This window comes from Macrobrachium rosenbergii, chromosome 23 (assembly GCF_040412425.1).
Source record: "Macrobrachium rosenbergii isolate ZJJX-2024 chromosome 23, ASM4041242v1, whole genome shotgun sequence".
NCBI lineage: Eukaryota > Metazoa > Arthropoda > Malacostraca > Decapoda > Palaemonidae > Macrobrachium > Macrobrachium rosenbergii.
Genome location: NC_089763.1, coordinates 19,250,995 through 19,269,103, shown reverse-complemented (window position 1 = coordinate 19,269,103; position 18,109 = coordinate 19,250,995). Strand labels below are relative to the sequence as shown.

Below are 18,109 nucleotides of genomic sequence, written 5' to 3'. Positions count from 1 at the left end.
CTGATAATTCTACCAAGCACTTTTCATGTGGAATTCAATGGACACTTACTGAAAATTCAATGCACATTAAGCTTAAGAGCGTAGCACTCCTATATTCGATGTGTGAAGATCGTAAGGAGTTCTACCTTTTTCTGCTATGCTCACATTAACTTATAGTACTACCAAGCGCTTTTCATGTGGCATTCAGTAGACATTTACTGAAAATTCAATTAACATTAAGCATAGGAGAGCAACACTTCTACTGTATATTCGATGTGTGAAGACCGTAAAGAGTTCTACCTTTTCAGACATGCTCATAAGTTAAGTATACCTTAGTTTAACCTGAACACTGAGCTGATTAACAGCTCTCCTAGGGCTGGCCCGAAGGATTAGACTTATTTTACGTGGCTAAGAACCAATTGGTTACCTAGCAACGGGACCTACAGCTTATTGTGGCATCCAAGCCACATTATACCGGGAAATGAATTTCTGTCACCAGAAATAAATTCCTCTAATTCTTCATTGGCCGGCCAGAAATTCGAACGCGGGCCCAGCAGTGTGCTAGCCGAGAACTATACCGACCTGTCCAACGGGGGACTGAGACAGACATGCTCATATTAACTGATAATTCTACCCAGCACTTTCCATGCGAAATTCGCTGGAAATTCAATACACATTAAGCATAGGAAAGCAGCACTCCTCTATACGATGCATGAAGATCCATATCAAATGGATACAAATATTTAAGCATTCTGCAGTCTCGTCTCATATTAAGTTTAAAATAACCATTTCCTCTTTTCGTGTTTCCAAAATTTTAGTGACATAACTCTTTATGCATAAGATATTCTTTTTGTCTTGTTTTTTTTTTTTTTTGTTTCCTAGACTTTTCTCCCCATCTGAAAAAACAGTCCAAATATTGAGAATTTTTATATAGTATTTTCTCCCCTTTTAATTTATTGTTCCAGTTCTTCCTCTCTGAGGAAGACATATTCAAGCGAGAACTGGCAACAGAGGGTGTGCTTTTTCCTTTACCTAATTAGTGACTAAAATCAAGATCTAAGTGTTTATTCCCGAGAGCAGACTCGTAAAATTGAATTATTCTCGTATTAATGTATTCATCTACTCGTTCCATTAGGATTTTCAAAAAAGGCTGCTGCGTTTCTTGTTAGTTCCTCTTGTTAACATCGCCATAAAAACGAGATATTTTTAGTCTCTCTCTCTCTCTCTCTCTCTCTCTCTCTCTCTCTCTCTCTCTCTCTCTCTCTCTCTCGGCAGAACAAAAGGTTCTTAGCCTCTTCGAAAGTTCTTATTTCACTGTCGAGTACGGTCTCTCTCTCTCTCTCTCTCTCTCTCTCTCTCTCTCTCTCACAGGGGACTTTTTGCTTACAAGTGGTGCTTTTGTTTCTGGGGAAATGTTAATCAACCGCAGCCATCACAAAGGTGTAGTTATTTGCTCTCTTATTTACTCTAGTTTCTATAACTCCTGGAAATGAAATTCTCTTGGAATTTGTTCAGAAACGCTAGCATTGATTTAACTTATTTTCCCAGCCTCCCTTCCAATAATATGAATTACCAGGAGAGCTCTAATTTTCATTGGTTTCAACTGACTGGGACGTCTGAAGAGAATTTAAACCAATGAGATAATCTGTAAGTCACCACCGCCATCTCTTTGCGCGCGCGCGCGTGTGTGTGTGTGTGTTGTGCGTGTGTGTTATGATTTTGGAGAAGTTGAGGCTACAATATTCAGCGCTAATAAGATTTGTATTATAAAAAGAATAGTTTTTTTAAGATTTTAGAGAAGTGAAGGCTACACTATTCAAAGCTACTAACATTTGGACTATAAAAAAAATAGTTTTTCAAGATTTTGGAGAAGTAGAGGCTACAATATCCAACGCTATTAAGATTTGCATTATACAAAAAAAAAATTATATTTTTATTAGTACGTTACGTAAGCTCCTTAATCCAGTACAGAATTAATTCACCTTTTTGCATCACTGTACCCATTTCCCTTTTCTGAAATATCTCGCTGACGCTAAGGGCGCCCTTGAGAACCCAAAGTCCTTCAGGAAGGGGAGAACTTCCTGTAGACAGGACCCTTAAGCCCTCGTAGCCACTAGGTCCATCAATGAAGTGGAAGGGAAGCACCTTTGAGCTTGGATAAGGGGAGGTATAACACAAAGTTGTTCAAGAAGGTTATAATTACAGGGAGTAATGCTGGGTCCAGCAGTTGCAGTGTTCCGTCTTACGCTATGCAACGGTGATGCACTGAGAAATGTTACTTTGAGTGTGTGTGTGTATATGTGTCTGTGTTTGTGTGTTTCTATAATACATACCTACATATATTTTTATATGTATGTGTATTTATGTATAAAATACATACACTTACATATAAAAATATATATAGGTATGGATGTATATATGTATGTATTATACATACGGACAAACAAATACACGCATATATACATACATATATATATATATATATATGTAATATGAGTGAAATACGAAAATATGGAACGTGATGAATATATAAATAAAGACAAAAATCCAAAATAGGGATTTTTGCCTTTATATATAAATATATATATATATATATATATATATATATATATATATATATATATATATATATATATATATATATATATATAATTTTTTTTCTTTCTTTGGACGAGGGATACTAGGCCCACGTAACTCTCATTGACCCTACCTGAGGCTGACACCCATTCACAGTAACAAGTGGGCAGCAGGCCGGGATCGAACTAAAAACCTATATTAAACGAGCACAACGCCCTATTACTGAGTTAAGACCACGTGTTAAAAGTAATTCTTTCATTTTTTCCCATTTTGCAACAATAAAAACTGGTCTTATACTTTCTACCATATATTAGAAAGCTAAGCTAATACAATGCCGTTTAATTTTTCACGTATTTGAGCTCATGAGAAGAGACAAGTAAAACATCCGCCGATTATCAGCCACGGCCCATGAAACTCTCAGCCGCGGCCAATTAAACATTCAGCCACGGCCCACTGGTGGCCTGTGCTGTTGGTATCTCTAGCGGTGCCAGACGCACAGTCATGGCTAACTTTAACCTTAAATAAAATAAAAACTACTGAGGCTACAGGGCTGCAATTTGCTATGTTTGATGATTGGAGGGTGGATGATCAACATACCAATTTGCAGCCCTCTAGCCTCAGTAGTTTTTACGATCTGAGGGCGGACGGACAGACAAATAGCCATCACAATAGTTTTCTTTTAAAGAAAACTAAAAACCCAGTTACCCAGTTATTCAGCGAGAAAGTGCTCTTACTTTTAATGTACATCTCGTCTCCTCCTATTCAACAGTTTGTTTTGTTGTGTTTCTTCTGCGTTTCTTGAGGATGGTTTAAAAATCACTATCTCCTCTCTCCATGCCTGAGGTAGACAAATTAGGACTTATTGTGTATAGTAAGCCCTAATTTATCTGTGTCAGATAAGGAGAGAGGATAGAGTGATTATTAAATGATAAACCATCTTCAAGGAGTGTAATAAAAAAATACAGTGCTGAACTGGAGGGGGGCTAGATATTTGTTGCTGTAACATTTCCTAACAGCACATGAATACAGCTAAACTTTACAAATATATATATATATATATATATATATATATATATATATATATATATATATATATATATATATATATATATAATATGATATATATATATATGATATGTGTACAGTATATATATATATATATATATATATATATATATATATATATATATATATATATATATATATACATATATATATATATATATATATATATATATATATATATATAGAGAGAGAGAGAGAGAGAGAGAGAGAGAGAAAGATATATATATATATATATATATATATATATATATATATATCTATATATATATATATATATCTATATATATATAAATAGAGAGAGAGAGATATATAGAGAGAGAGAGAGAGAGAGCTGCTTAACAATACGTAACGCCTCTACAGGCTCAAATTCCCACCTTCATTCACATCAAACCGACAAGATATAAATCTCAGCCGACAAACGTCGTTGCTAACAGACTCCACTGAGCCGTAATACCTAAGCACAACTCTCCACTCAGGCCCTTCGAAGCGGGCAAGGAGGCCTCCCAAGTACAAGACTTTCCGTTTTTATTTTCTTTTGCTCTTCACTCTCGGAATTGGGCTTCCTTTCTCGAAAGTTATATGATATTTCAGGCCAGGATATCCACTAGGGTAGGAATTCGAGAAAGTGTTTCTACTTTCTGTTAATTTCAGCGGTATTGTTATCTCTTTGACAATGGTATTTTATGATTTTTTTTTAATGGGAGATAATTGAGACCTAAGCTTCTCTTGTTCACATTATATATATATATATATATATATATATATATATATATATATATATATATATATATATATATATATATATATATATATATATGCTCTAATCCAATCACAGGAAAAAGACGGGCAGAAGTTCAGCGCCAAGCGCTTTCACGTTTATTGACGCATCGTCGGGGCACGAATGAGACACAATGAACCTAAGAGAGCTCGATCCCGGATTATCCTGGATTAACTTTCTGTTTCTTACCCTTTGACAATGACCATCTGGTATTTTTGTTCTTTTTGTTTACTTTTGTAACTTTTTCTTTATATTTGTATCTCATTTCATTGCCCCCGACGATGCGTCAATAAACGTGAAAGTGCTTGGTACTACTGAACTACCTGTCTTTTTCCTGTAAGTTCAACATACACTGAAGTCACGTGCATATACTGTGATTTTTTTAAGCATATGTATATATATATATATATATATATATATATATATATATATATATATATATATATATATATATATATATATATATATATATATATATATATATATATATTATGTATGTATATGTATGCATGTGTATATATACATATAATATATATGCACACATACACACATATATATATATATATATATATATATATATATATATATATATATATATATATATATATATATATATATATACATTACCTCTAGTTATGTCTCTCTCAAAAAATTTCCATTTTTACAAACTATCATTTTGAAACCTCTCTCTCTCTCTCTCTCTCTCTCTCTCTCTCTCTCTCTCTCTCTCTCTCTCTCTCTCTGTGTTACCTCAGGAGGCAAGCATAGGTCTCGACCTCTATCGACACACGGCTAATAGGATGTCAAAAGTTCAAGACTGATTTCGGTATGAAGTGGAGGAGACTGCCATGGTTGGACAGAGCAAACACAATCAGTAAATCAATTAAGGATGAAGATGATGATGATGATGATGATGATGATGATGTTGAAGATGATGTTGGATGCTGAAGAGAATGCGGCCGATGTTTCAGGAGGAGGAGGAGGGGGAGAAGGAATATCAGGAGGAGGAGGAGTAACGGGAAGATCAGGAGGAGTAAGAGGAGGAGGAGGAAGATCAGGAGGAGGAGGAGATCATGAGGAGGAGGAGGAGGAGGAGGAGGAAGATCAGGAGGTGGGGGAGGAGGAGGTAGTTCAGGTGGGGGAGGAGGAGGAAGATCAGGAGAAGGAGGAAGATCAAAAGGAGGAGGAGGAGGAGGAGGAGCATGATGATGGAGAGAAGGGGTTGGGGACAGAGATGTCGGAAGAAGTTGACTGACTAACTGATTGATTTATAGACTTTAGGCATATATGCCAAGCACTGGGGCAACTAAGGCCATTCAGCGCTGAAACGGAAATTGACAGTATAAGTCTGAAAGGTGTAACAGGAGGAAAACCTCGCAGTTGCACTATGAATCAATTGTTAGGCGAGGGTGGACAGTAAAATGGAAGAAAGAGATTATGAACGGAGGTACAGTAAAAGCGAGTTGAAGAGCTCAGTCATTCAAACCTCAAGATGAAAATAAATAAAATTTTTCCTGCTATCACTTCCTTACCCTCCTTCAGTTCCCACCACCCTTATGTTTCCGCCTATCCTGTCTCCTACCAAACAACATTCCTCACTTTTCTCCACCTCTCCCCTCTTCCTACTCTCTCTCCCTCCATTCTACTCCCCATTATCCTTCCTCCTCCCCCTCCCCCTCCAACACTTACTCCCTGCTTTCATTGCGGAACATTTTTCCTCGCGATGTGAAAATGCGACGCGATAATAACAAGTGCTTTTATTGTGGTTGATTTATTACCTGTGGCAAATTCTGGCAAATTAATCACCGTGTCTCGGAAATTGAGAAAAATGTTCCCAGGAGGTATACAACACCGGCTGCATTTTGGCTGAAAACTTCGGCGCTCGAGTTGGATTCTCGCGTTGCCAGTGGTAACATATTTCCTCACTCTTTGTTTGAACAGAATGAAATCCAAGAAAAAAGGAAAATTAGAATTCAATTTTGAACAGAATCTAGTTCATGGAACAAGAAAAATTAGAGTTCAATTTTGGATATAACGAAATTCAAGACAAAATGAAAATCAGGGTTCAGTTTTGAATGGGATGAAGTAAAAAAAAAAAAAAAAAAAAAAAAAGAAATTAAAGTTAAATTTTAAATAGAACGAAGTTCAAGAAAAAATAAAAACTTGAGTTCAGTTATGAACAGGATGAAGCTCAGGAAAAATGGGGTTCACTTTGAACAGAATGAAGCTCAAACGAAAATTAAAAATGATTTCCTGCAACATACCTCAGTGAACATTAAGACAACTACTGCATATTGTGTTCATTTGACATGGCACTCAAGCTAACTGCGTGTACTATCAATCAGTTAGGATAAAAAAAACTTTTTGGAACACGATCAAATTAATTATGCACATAATGATAGGAGAATTAAACATATAACAAGCTTTCATGATTTTTCTGTTTTGGAACACGATCAAATTAATTGTACTTCTAATGATAACAGAATTAACAAACATTTAAGAGCCTTTCATGATGTTCCTTTTGTTTTAACTGGTACAGTAGATCTAATTTCGACGATGTTTACTTAATATTGTAGCCACTTAGTATGATAATGAATGATAATCATTACTTCCTTGAATGGATCTTAGAACCTCTGGCAAATTTTGAGTTCCTAATTAGTTTCACAGAAATTTTTCAAACTGTTACTTTATAAGATTATAATGAGACTTCATTGTAGCGGAAGCTTATCTAATACGCAATAAATAACTGATAAGAGGTTTCTGCTATTAGTATTTGAGTTTTGGTCAGGAATCCTCAAATATGAATTTGGGTTGTATTCAATATTATTTTACCTAATTTCTAAAGGTAAATAAGGCTCTTAACCCATTTTTTTACGAAATATCAGGAAGATTGCCCTACAATGAAGTTTAACACTAGCGCCCTGTTCTTGGTGCTGTTTGATAATTTGTAGGCTATTGGACAGAGTAACGCCTGAATGGAATAAGATAAAAGTGTTGTTATATAACTGGTATTTAACACGTATGCAATGAACTATGAAACATCGACGAAATTTAGGTAAGAATTCAATTTGATTTATTTTTATATATTCAAGTAGAAAATAAGACTTGACAACTATTTTTCTTAAATTTCTCAACGTTTTTTCTACTTATTTAATATTTATCAGATTCTTGTCAGTAGTTTAAGCTCACAGTTTCATTCTTACTAATCGTCTTTCATTTCCAATATTCATTTAAAAAATGTATACTTGCTAAAAGTTTTATTGTGTCAAGTAGGCTAGGGTATATTTAACCACTTGTTTTTTATTTAGATTTAGTATTCTGGCAAAAATTCCATGTGTAACAGACTATCAATGTATTTTTCCTATAAGTATCATTCTCCTTTGTTTATGAATTGCACATCTTGAACGCGCTAACAACTAAATGAAAGAATTCCCCAAATTTCTCCTAGTGGTGTTATTAGATAACAGACCATTAGCCCACAATTAATAAAATGTCTGGATTTATAATTGTTTACAATTCTCTATAATTCTATGTAAAGATCTTGTAGGATGTATCAAGTACTTAATTACTATTCACATCACAGTCAATGCACTTCATGACACTTCACAGGAATAAAATTGAAATCTTTCTAAGCTTAGCAGGCCATAAGATAAGAACGCCAGGTTTGATATTGCAAAATAGTTTCCTATAATCCTGCTATTTCATATCCACTGAAATGCACATCCCTGCCAAGCGCAGTTTTTTCCTTTTCTGATGGAGTGTAAATATGTGAATAGTTGACTGTTTGCAAGAGTTTAGATAAATTCAGAGAAATGTCAAAAGGCCCAACAGTAATTAAAACACAGACAATTAAGTTTTAAACAGATATTTTAAGAAATGACCTAAACTTCCAAATATTTTTTCTATCCAACTTCCTTAGCGTTCCAACTTGCACCCCCTCTAATTTCACTGATCTGTACAACTTGCAACCATTCATTCAACCCTGAAATACGATGAATGACACCAAGACATCAACATCCCCGTTCGTCCACTCGACCCCCATTTGCTGTTTTACGCAGAAAGACCTCACTAACATCTCCCCGCCCCCTGATTTTCATTTGCGAATGTGTGTATGCGTGTGTGCAAATCTCTTCTCTCACCCGCCATTACGTTTTGCTCATTTGTTAAAATAATTTTCTCCTTTTCTCTCCCCTTGTTTTCCTGCAGATTCCGTAATGGTTTCAAGAAAGTGTTTTCAGTGTGTCTTCGCGGGCTAACCTATGAGTGATCCCTAAAACTCTTGCTTCTTCTCATACTGCTCCTACTTGTGTATGTATCCTTTGGGAGCCCTCTCTGTCTATTTTTATTTCCTCTCATTATTTTGACTCTCTATCGTTTCTGTTGTCATGGCTTTTTCGTTCTTTTCATTGTGACTATTTTCATCTTTTGATTGTTGTTCATTTTATCTCTCCTTTTTTTTTTTGACTGTTCATATTTTTATATTTTCACTATACGGTTATGGCTGTTTCTTTCCTTGAAATATAGTGGATCTGTATGTGATGCTTTGACTTCTCACTTTAAAAACCTAACCTTTCCTTCTCGATGTGGGGAAAGATACTAAGTTTCCCCTTCCTCAGTTGCTTTATTTAGCTTCAGTACCTAAATTTTCTAATATTAAATGTAAATGCTCATCACTGGAATCTGTTTACGTTTAAGAATAAACCTAAGTGTTTACGCAGTGTCTGATTTTGCTTCTTTTAATAAATCCATCTGAATGCACTACGCTGGAATGATGTGTTGTTCTCAGAGATTTATTAGTGTGCCAGTCATGCAAAATTCTCCACGAGGTTTTTCCTTTTTCTAGGGATTATTTCAATTATTGCATGTTTTTTTCTTACCGAGAGACTCTTGACTTGAAATTTTGCTTTTACTTGGTGTTATGATTTTTACATTTTTATTTCTTAGACTACAAGCAATTCATCTTATTATTTTTTCCTTTTTTTCTAATTACTGTAATTATATTAAATATCATTAGTGTTCAACAGTTAGTCTAGCCTAAACATTCCACACCTAAATGTACGACGCTTATGTTGACTGCCTTTAGCCTAAGATTGCTTAGGAAAACTATCTTAACCCAGCCAATTTTATCCATATCTTTGATCCCTGTATTTTACTCGCATTTGTTACATTAGCATTCAAAAGTTGAAATATAATGGAATATATATATATATCTATCTATATATATAGATAAATATATATCTATCTATCTAATATTTATAAACATATATATATATATATATATATATATATATATATATATATATATATATATATATATATATATATATATATAAATTATATCCATTAGCATTCAAAGTTGAAATATAATGGATGATATATATATATATATATATATATATATATATATATATATATATATATATATATATATATATATATATTATACAATATGTGAGACAATAATATTGTGCATATTTTTCTCAATTCTTTTGGCACGATCGATATATTTTACAAAACCCCAATTTCCTTCTTAACTCCTAAAGTAAGAGAAAATAAGAATTAAAATATTTTTCAAACGTCATAGCAATGACCATTTTCTTAAATATGAAGTAAATTTAACGGTTTTCATGAAAATTAACACTGGAGAGTAAAATTATTTTTCCTCGTCGGGCGAAGCGCTGTATTTTCATTCTTATATAATGAAAACAAATTAGCAGGAAACTTTTCAAAGGATAGAGTACCCCACTGAATACCCGTTACGATTTTGTATCCTTCTGTTATGGAGCATAAATATAAATATTTATCCCCTCATCATTTTAAAAGTGATTGCATTAAAAACATTTTTCCATTTCGGTATTACTGAAATTCTTAGTTAATCTTCTAAGGAAACGGTCACGAACGTGAGATATTTTCCCTGAAGAGTGATCGTTTCCCAGATTTCCTGATGAATGAATCATACATTTCCTTTGAAGGTACAAGAGAATGAATGAGATTTCCCTTTATAATTAGCAAGCTTCCCTTGTGGGTGAGGCAATTATCCGAGGGAGATTTATTTGGCCAGGATGATTTTGGGTAGATAATCGCTAGAAAACTTTCTACGACGAGGAATTAATATCTCATGGTAACTAAAATACGTGATGGCATCAACAACGGGAAATCTTTTAATGAAGGTCAATGTTTCTGATAAAACTGCTTTTACTGAAAACACGTGCTGGGAAAGTGTTAAGTGTTCCAAAATCTTGACGTGATAGGGATAAGAGCAGGAGAATATTTTTCCATATAAAAAATAAATTAGTCAGCAAATATTAAAAAGAAAGTAGGAAATAAACAGGGCAAATAAATCAATATAATAAAATATGTACCTGTAGTAATTGTAGTTATGAAACAATCATTTTTTATTCATGACGCACCAACAATTTGGTCTCTTTTTTTCAAGTACAGTGGATGGAGGGTTAACACACGAACCAGAAATCTTATGGAAGGCCTTCTTTATTAAAATCTTTAGTTCTTGGTGTCCAGAAAGGTAAATGGTATTGAAACGTGACGTGTAATTAATTCTTAAAACTCCTCAAAAATTCCGCACTATCTAAAAATTATTCTGAATGTATGCACAATAAATATACACAAAATCCATTAGAAATTATCTTTAAAAATTCCAGAAAAATATATAAAAAAAGTCTACAAACATTTCCCTAAACCTATTTTCTCTCGTTTGCTGCTAAGAACTATGCACTAACTTGGTAAAGGGGAAATAATATAGAACGCTTCGGACACGATTAAAAATCGTCCAGATTAATCGTCCACATGTGAAGAGTTTAATGACTAAATAAAATGGGGTGAATTTCATTTTCAAGGTGAGGGGAATGAGATGGAGGAGTTCCCTACAATGACCGAATAAAAAATCAATTGGTAGGCTATACTAGAACGCATCACTCCAAGCACTCTCATCATAAGGGGGGAAAAGAAAATTGCTATCAGCGTGCAAGTTTTCATTGACCGGTTTATATTAACTTTGCATGTGAGTTCATGTTGGAAGAAAGGTGTCAATGGCGTTGGTAGAGTTAAAGTTTTTCCTTTTACATTTGGGATGCAACGAATAGCACTTTTTATTTCTCTTAGGGCGAAATTATCACTTAGGCCTACGTTTGCCTAAATTGACAGTACTCATGTAAAAAAAAAGTCTTTATCCACTTGGTTTTTTTTTTTTTTAAGATTTGTCCTATCTCAAATTATTCGATAAAACGATATTTACTTTCCAAAGAAATGTTAAACTGATTGTTTTATTACTTTTCTCTTGTTATTTTATTTTTGAGTTATTTCTTGTTTTATTCTTAATGTGCAATACAGTATCGTAAACTACTCACATTTACATGCAGATAATACTGATTTCTCATTCTTTATATATATATATATATATATGTATATATATATATATATATATATATATATATATATATATATATATATATATATATATACACACACACACACACACACACACATACGTATCAGTACATGTTTTCATGAAACACTCTTTTAAACCAGCTATTATGTATCTACATTATTCCACTGTATAATTGAACATCTACATGCATAATGACAGGTCAGAAATGAGTCTTTCGTAAGTGGCTACACATTCATGGCTTTCCAATAACCTTCTTTTTGGATTTACATTTGCAAATATTTTCCCACGAAATATAACTTGAATCATTCTATGACTGGTGAAGAGGAAGCCATGGGAATTTCCCTGATCAAATTACTGAAGTCAACATCCAAACTACATTGGTCACACGGTTTATTTCACTAATTTAAATAATTTCGTTTTTTAAAAATTATGATGTTCTTCTACACTGTCTACCTGTCAAAGTGGGGACTTTGGAAATTGGGATTGGAATATAAAATTTAGGCCATAGACCAACCGCTGGGACCTATGAGGTCATTCGGCGCTCAAAATAATGTCGCAATAATTGTTAGGAGAGGGTGGAAAGCAAGATGGGAGAATAAGAACGGAGGTATAGTAAAAGGAATGAAAGGGGCTGCAGCTAGGGGCCGAAGGGACGCCGCAAAGAACCGTAAGTGATAGAACAGAATGGAATATGGAATTCAGGCCAATGTCAAGCGCTGGAACCTATGACATCATTCAGCGCTGAAATGGAAATTGACAGTGAAAAGGTTTGAAAGGTGTAACAGGAGGAAAACCTCGCTGTTGAACTATGAAACAACAGTTTGGAGAGGATGGAAAGTAAGACGGATGAAGGAGAATATGAACTGAGGTACAGTAAAAGGAATGAAAGGGGTTGCAGCTAAGGGCCGAAGGGACGCTGCAGAACCTTAAGTAATGCCCACAGTGTACCGCATGAGGTGAACTGATGGCACTACCCACCCTACAGAAAGAATTAAGTAATGCCCACAGTACACCACGTGAAGTACACTGGCAGCACTATCCCCTATGGTTGGGGGGGGGTACTTTGCGGAAGGGAAAAGCCTTATGCATGAGAGAACCTCGATGTATTTTAACTTGAAGGTTGTCAAGCTCCTCTAATGCCTAGATTATCATTGCTGGCTGATGGCGCGCAAGACAGCTATCTGCGATGTAGATTTGATCGTTTGACTTGCAATGAAGGCGGAAAAAACCACTGCCTTTTCGAAATGTATGTAGTTATGCTTAACAACGCTATTTAAAAAGAGGGCTTCCTTTACACGATGTTATTGCAATTGGGTGTGTCACTGAAGTTTATGTTAATAGCGCAGTTTAGGAACGCAATTACTTCCGTCTTTTTCCCTTAAACCTTCATGTTCGAAAAAAAAAAATACTATTTGGGATTGCTTAATAATACTGGAATGTAGAAATGGAATATAGATTTTAGGTCAAAGGCCAAGCGCTGGGGCCTATGAGGTCATTCAGCGCTGAAAGGGGAAAATGAGAATAGAAAGGGTTGAAAGGTGTTAATAGAAAGGGTAGAAAGATGTTACAGGAGGAAAGCCTGGTAGTTGCACTACGAAACAATTGTAAGGAGAGGGTGGGTAGCAAGATGGAAGGTTTACTGCAAGGAATGAAAGGGGTCGCAGCTAGGGGCCGAAAGGACGCTGTTAAGAATCTTGAGTAATGCTTACAGTGTACCGCGTAAGGTGCACTGACGGCACTAACCCCCTACGGAGGCTTAACAATGCTAACTAAATGAAAAATAAGCCGATGAATGGAAATATCTGACTATATATGTGAGATTTTCCCAGAACGAAATTTCTGCGTCATTTCTAGAGTATTCCTTTCAATCACATATACGAAAATCCCCCTAAAACTCTTTTGTTTCCAACGCTTTTGACATCCAGAATCTTTAATAACGCCATTTTCGTAATGGAGGTTATACAAATACGCCTGATCCCATGACCGGGCAGGAAGTGAATTCGAACATCCGGGACGGGGGCCACGCCGTCTGTCACTCACATTTTCTGGGAAACGGTTAATATCAATAGGGTGGCCCTGTTTGTCAATAACGTGACTGTCAATCAGAAATGAACTCCTTCTGGCTTTCAAAAAACCAGGATTCCTTTGTTCGACGGGAATTTTTCGCGATCCCTCCCAGTAATATCCTGTAGATTAGTTTGCTTGTGGAGCCTATCCTTTCGCGTCGGTATTAATATTCTCCCCTGGATTATACGGAACCGTTGATTTTGCAGTCGGGCTCTTTTTGAAATGCGTTCCGAATATTAGCAGTGGACCTTTGAACTTCCGTCTGAAAAAGAGCGATATGCCCCAGGTCAGGACAGGGGGATAAATGTATTCTATTCAGTTAGCACTTGGTAGTTTTTTTTCTGCATTTTACCGTCGTATCCTTGCGGTACGAATTTGGATCTTGAGATTTTTTCAAAGTTTTAACATTAAAAAAAAACAATGATAGCAATGGTAACCCATGCAGTCTGGGTCTTAATCTTGCTATTTCTTAACTTTTATGAATAATTTTCATATCCCAACTTTTTCTCATAATTCAGTAAGTTTTGCTACATGGGATTTTAAGATACAGATTATTCAGCAATCTCTCTCTCCTCTCCTCTCTCTCCTCTCTCTCTCTCTCTCTCTCTCTCTCTCTCTCTGAAGTGAATTGAAGCAAAAAAATTTTCTTTTAAAAATTGCTTAAGGTCGACCTTTCCCCGATATCGAGCATGATTAGTCATTTCTGCTGTGTGTGATTCAAAGAGTGTCCTTATTTCTATCAATATTCTGTTCTATAAAGACTGCTTTGTGTGCCACAAAAGTAGCTAAGTGAATAGTAGCAGAAATAGTCGTGAAATGAAGACGTACTGTAACGTTAAAGTATTTTAGGAATTTCGAAAATATCATCTTTAAGACAAAATAAAAAAAAACCGTAAAATAGGAAAACCAGTATTATAACCCAAATCCTCCAATACCGAAATAGATTTAAGCCTATATTATTCAACTACTTTAGCAGCGTAGCTATTTGATATCCTTCAACCATTATTTATCTTATATTATTATTTATCATTATTATTATTATTATTATTATTTTATTATTTATTATTATTATTATTATTATTATTATTATTCAGGGAGTATGAATCTATTCATATGGAAACATTACGGTATTTCCAAAATATAGCATATTCTATTACAAGACAAAAAAAAAAATGTAAAAACAGGAAAATCCAGCCTTATCACCCAAAACCTATATTGCCAGAAGAGCTCTAAGCCTAATTATTCAACTACTTTAGCAGCGCAGCTATTTGATATCCTTCAGTCATTCTTTATCACTTATAGTAAATAAATGAGGACGTACTGTAGCGTTATAAGGTTTACGGTCTTTCCAAAATATATTCTCTGACAAGACATAAAAAAATGTAAAAACAGGAAAATCCAGTCCCATCACCCAAATCCTCTAATGAAGAAAACTAGATCTAAGCCTATTTTATTCAAATACTTTGGCAACGTGGCTAGTTGATATCTTTTAGTCATTCTTTATTCCATATTATTATTATTATTATTATTATTATTATTATTATTATTATTATTATTATTAGTCAGTAGATGAAACCTATTCATATGGAAACAGTAAATAAATGAGGACGTACAGTAGCGTTCAAAGGTTTACGGTATTTCCAAAATATATTCTCTTACAAGATATCAAAAATGTAAAAATAGGAAAATCCAAATCCTCTAATGAAGAAAACTAGACCTAAGCCTACATTATTCAAGCACTGCAGCAACGTAGCTATTTGATATCCTCCAGTCATTCTTCCTCTCTTACAGGTTCCGTAACGGCTTCAAGAAGGTGTTTGCGAGGGTATGTACCTGTATACAGTACGACCAGGAACCAGTGGAAGTCACCCGAATCCACACCACCAGGTTCTCGTGTTCCGGCTCGCCAGAAACACACCACCGAGTATCATGTGATGGTAGTATGAATTATTGTTGTCTTCTTTGTCTGTCTATCTGTCTATCTATTTACCTACCTGTGTACCTATCTATGAATCAACATTATATATATTATATATATATATATATATATATATATATATATATAAATTTATATATATATAAAATTTGTATATATATATATATATATATATATATATATATATATATATATATATATACTATATATATATATATATATATAGACACATAAGCACAATGATCAGATACATTCACATTTAAAACTGATGAATCGTAGATGAACCCAATGTACATAAAACACCCAAAACACTAGCCTCTTCGTACACCTACACAGAAAAGTTCACTGGCAGCACGTCGAAGCCCGATCTCCCACCGCCTACAAACAAACACACACATGCGCGCAACTCTTATTTACCCCTACCTAGCACCCAGTCTCTCGTTTCATGGATGTTGAGCTTCTCCTCTCCTAAAAAATCTTTCACTCCATCTAAATCTTTCTAGGTCTTCTAATAATACATACCCTTTCCACAGGTTCTATCACATTTCATTCTCTCCACATGAACCAACCATCTAATGATTTTGATACCCCCTTCCACCCATACCAACCCTTATACAGCTCCTTCCACACATAATGTACTATGTGCATAACTCATATTTACAGCTTAAGCCTTCTCTCTTTGAGTAGCAATCAACATCCACTCATCACTTCTATAGTGGAAAGTTAGTTCAACAGTGTCTTGGCATATTCCAACCTTAGTCTCCATAGGTACTCCAAGTGTCTTCCTTATCTATATACACATGCTGCTACCTTTCTTGTTTGACCTACTCTGTGGCTCGCCTTTACTTTAACCCTAACATCATGTAAGATATTTACCTTCCCAAATATACTATATATAATCTAATGCTTCTACCCTCTCGTTGATCTTCCTAGCATTCACTGCTCCATCTTCCTGGCTCCCTTTTACCCTCAAATCCTGCTCTTGGTCATACCTCTCCTTTCTCCTCTTACAAACATTTTGACACTTTCATTAATCTCTGAAGTTCCTCTACACTAACCCCAATCTATACAGCATTGTTTGCAAACGTCTGCAGTGACACGCCATTCACGACCCATCTCCATATCCTACAACTTCAGATTACATGCATTTACCTATTTACTTTTAACTCAGTTCCTTCCATGGTTTCAAAAGCAAAACCCTTTACATCTTTGTTCACTACTCACTTCACTTGGCCATAATGAGCTTTAGGGACAAACCTCGAATAATGACATACCTGAGTAGTGTAGTCACAACACCTGAGACCTAGGAAATCTTCCTTTTAGGCCATAAAAGATAAAAATGTAAACATACCGTGTGTAGTCAACAGTAGTGACTTTCTCCCACTAAGGCAATTATTCTTACTGGGAGGTCACCTTGCCCTATTGCTCCTATAGACCATTCCTCTCAGGCATTGCTCCTCCTGATATGCAAAAGACATTTCCTATGTCACCACATGTTTCGATATCAAAAACAGATCAGAGACCAATAATTTTTCGGACCAGTTTTATTTTTTAATTATTTCTTTTTTTCTTGAGGGTTGGACCAACGGAACGGGCAACCAGCAATTTTTATCTACGTGAGGCCACACCAGGAGCCAAATATAAAAGAGAAAAAGAGATAAAAGCTGTGGGCCACACATCAAAGGAAGAAAAAGCTCCATCCTTTTAAAATTAAAATATGGGAGACCATACACTACTTCTGAAGAGCAGTTCGCACTCATTTTTTTCCTTTATCATTCCTTTTTTATATTTGTCTTTTAGTATCTCTACCTACTTCAAGCTAAATGTCATGTCCTTCAACACTCACAGAATTTTCCTTTCAATATAATTTAGTGTAAAATTCTCGACAGCAACTTTCCTGTTGAAGATTTCATTTGCTAAGAAGTTTCTCTAGAACAGATTTGTCGCCGAGGCTTTTGGAATGGAATAGAAAACAGAATTTAAGCCAAAGGCCAAGCACTGGTACCTATGAGGTCATTCAGCGCTGAAAGGGAAATTAAGAGTAGAAAGGTTTGAAAGGTGTAACAGAAGGCAAACCTCGCAGTTGCACTATGAAACAATTGATAGGAGAGAGTGGATAGAAATATATATGAAAGACTATAAATGGATGTACAGCAAAAGGAATAAAAAGGGTTGTTGCTATGGGCCGAAGGGACGCTGCAAAGAAGTAATACCTACAGTGCACCGCATGCGGTGCACTGTCGGCACTACCTCCTGACGGGGGCCGAGGTTTTGCTACGGTTACAATTCCCTACACTCTCTT

The 18,109-nt window shown here is 35.1% G+C and overlaps 2 protein-coding genes across 4 annotated transcripts in view; one reads left to right on the top strand and one right to left on the bottom strand.

Annotated features, from left to right (window-relative positions):
- LOC136851336 (Fanconi anemia core complex-associated protein 24-like) overlaps nt 1-18,109 on the bottom strand; it is a 746,385-nt gene that overhangs the window by 700,187 nt on the left and 28,089 nt on the right. The gene's annotated exons all lie outside the window — the stretch shown is intronic.
- The window catches only part of LOC136851334 (tachykinin-like peptides receptor 99D), a 417,815-nt gene that overhangs the window by 392,333 nt on the left and 7,373 nt on the right, over nt 1-18,109 (top strand). For both annotated transcript variants that reach the window (XM_067125371.1, XM_067125372.1), the window contains exon 6: nt 15,663-15,808. In XM_067125371.1, coding sequence (XP_066981472.1) covers nt 15,663-15,808 — 146 coding nt within the window. The remainder of the gene's footprint in view (nt 1-15,662; nt 15,809-18,109) is intronic.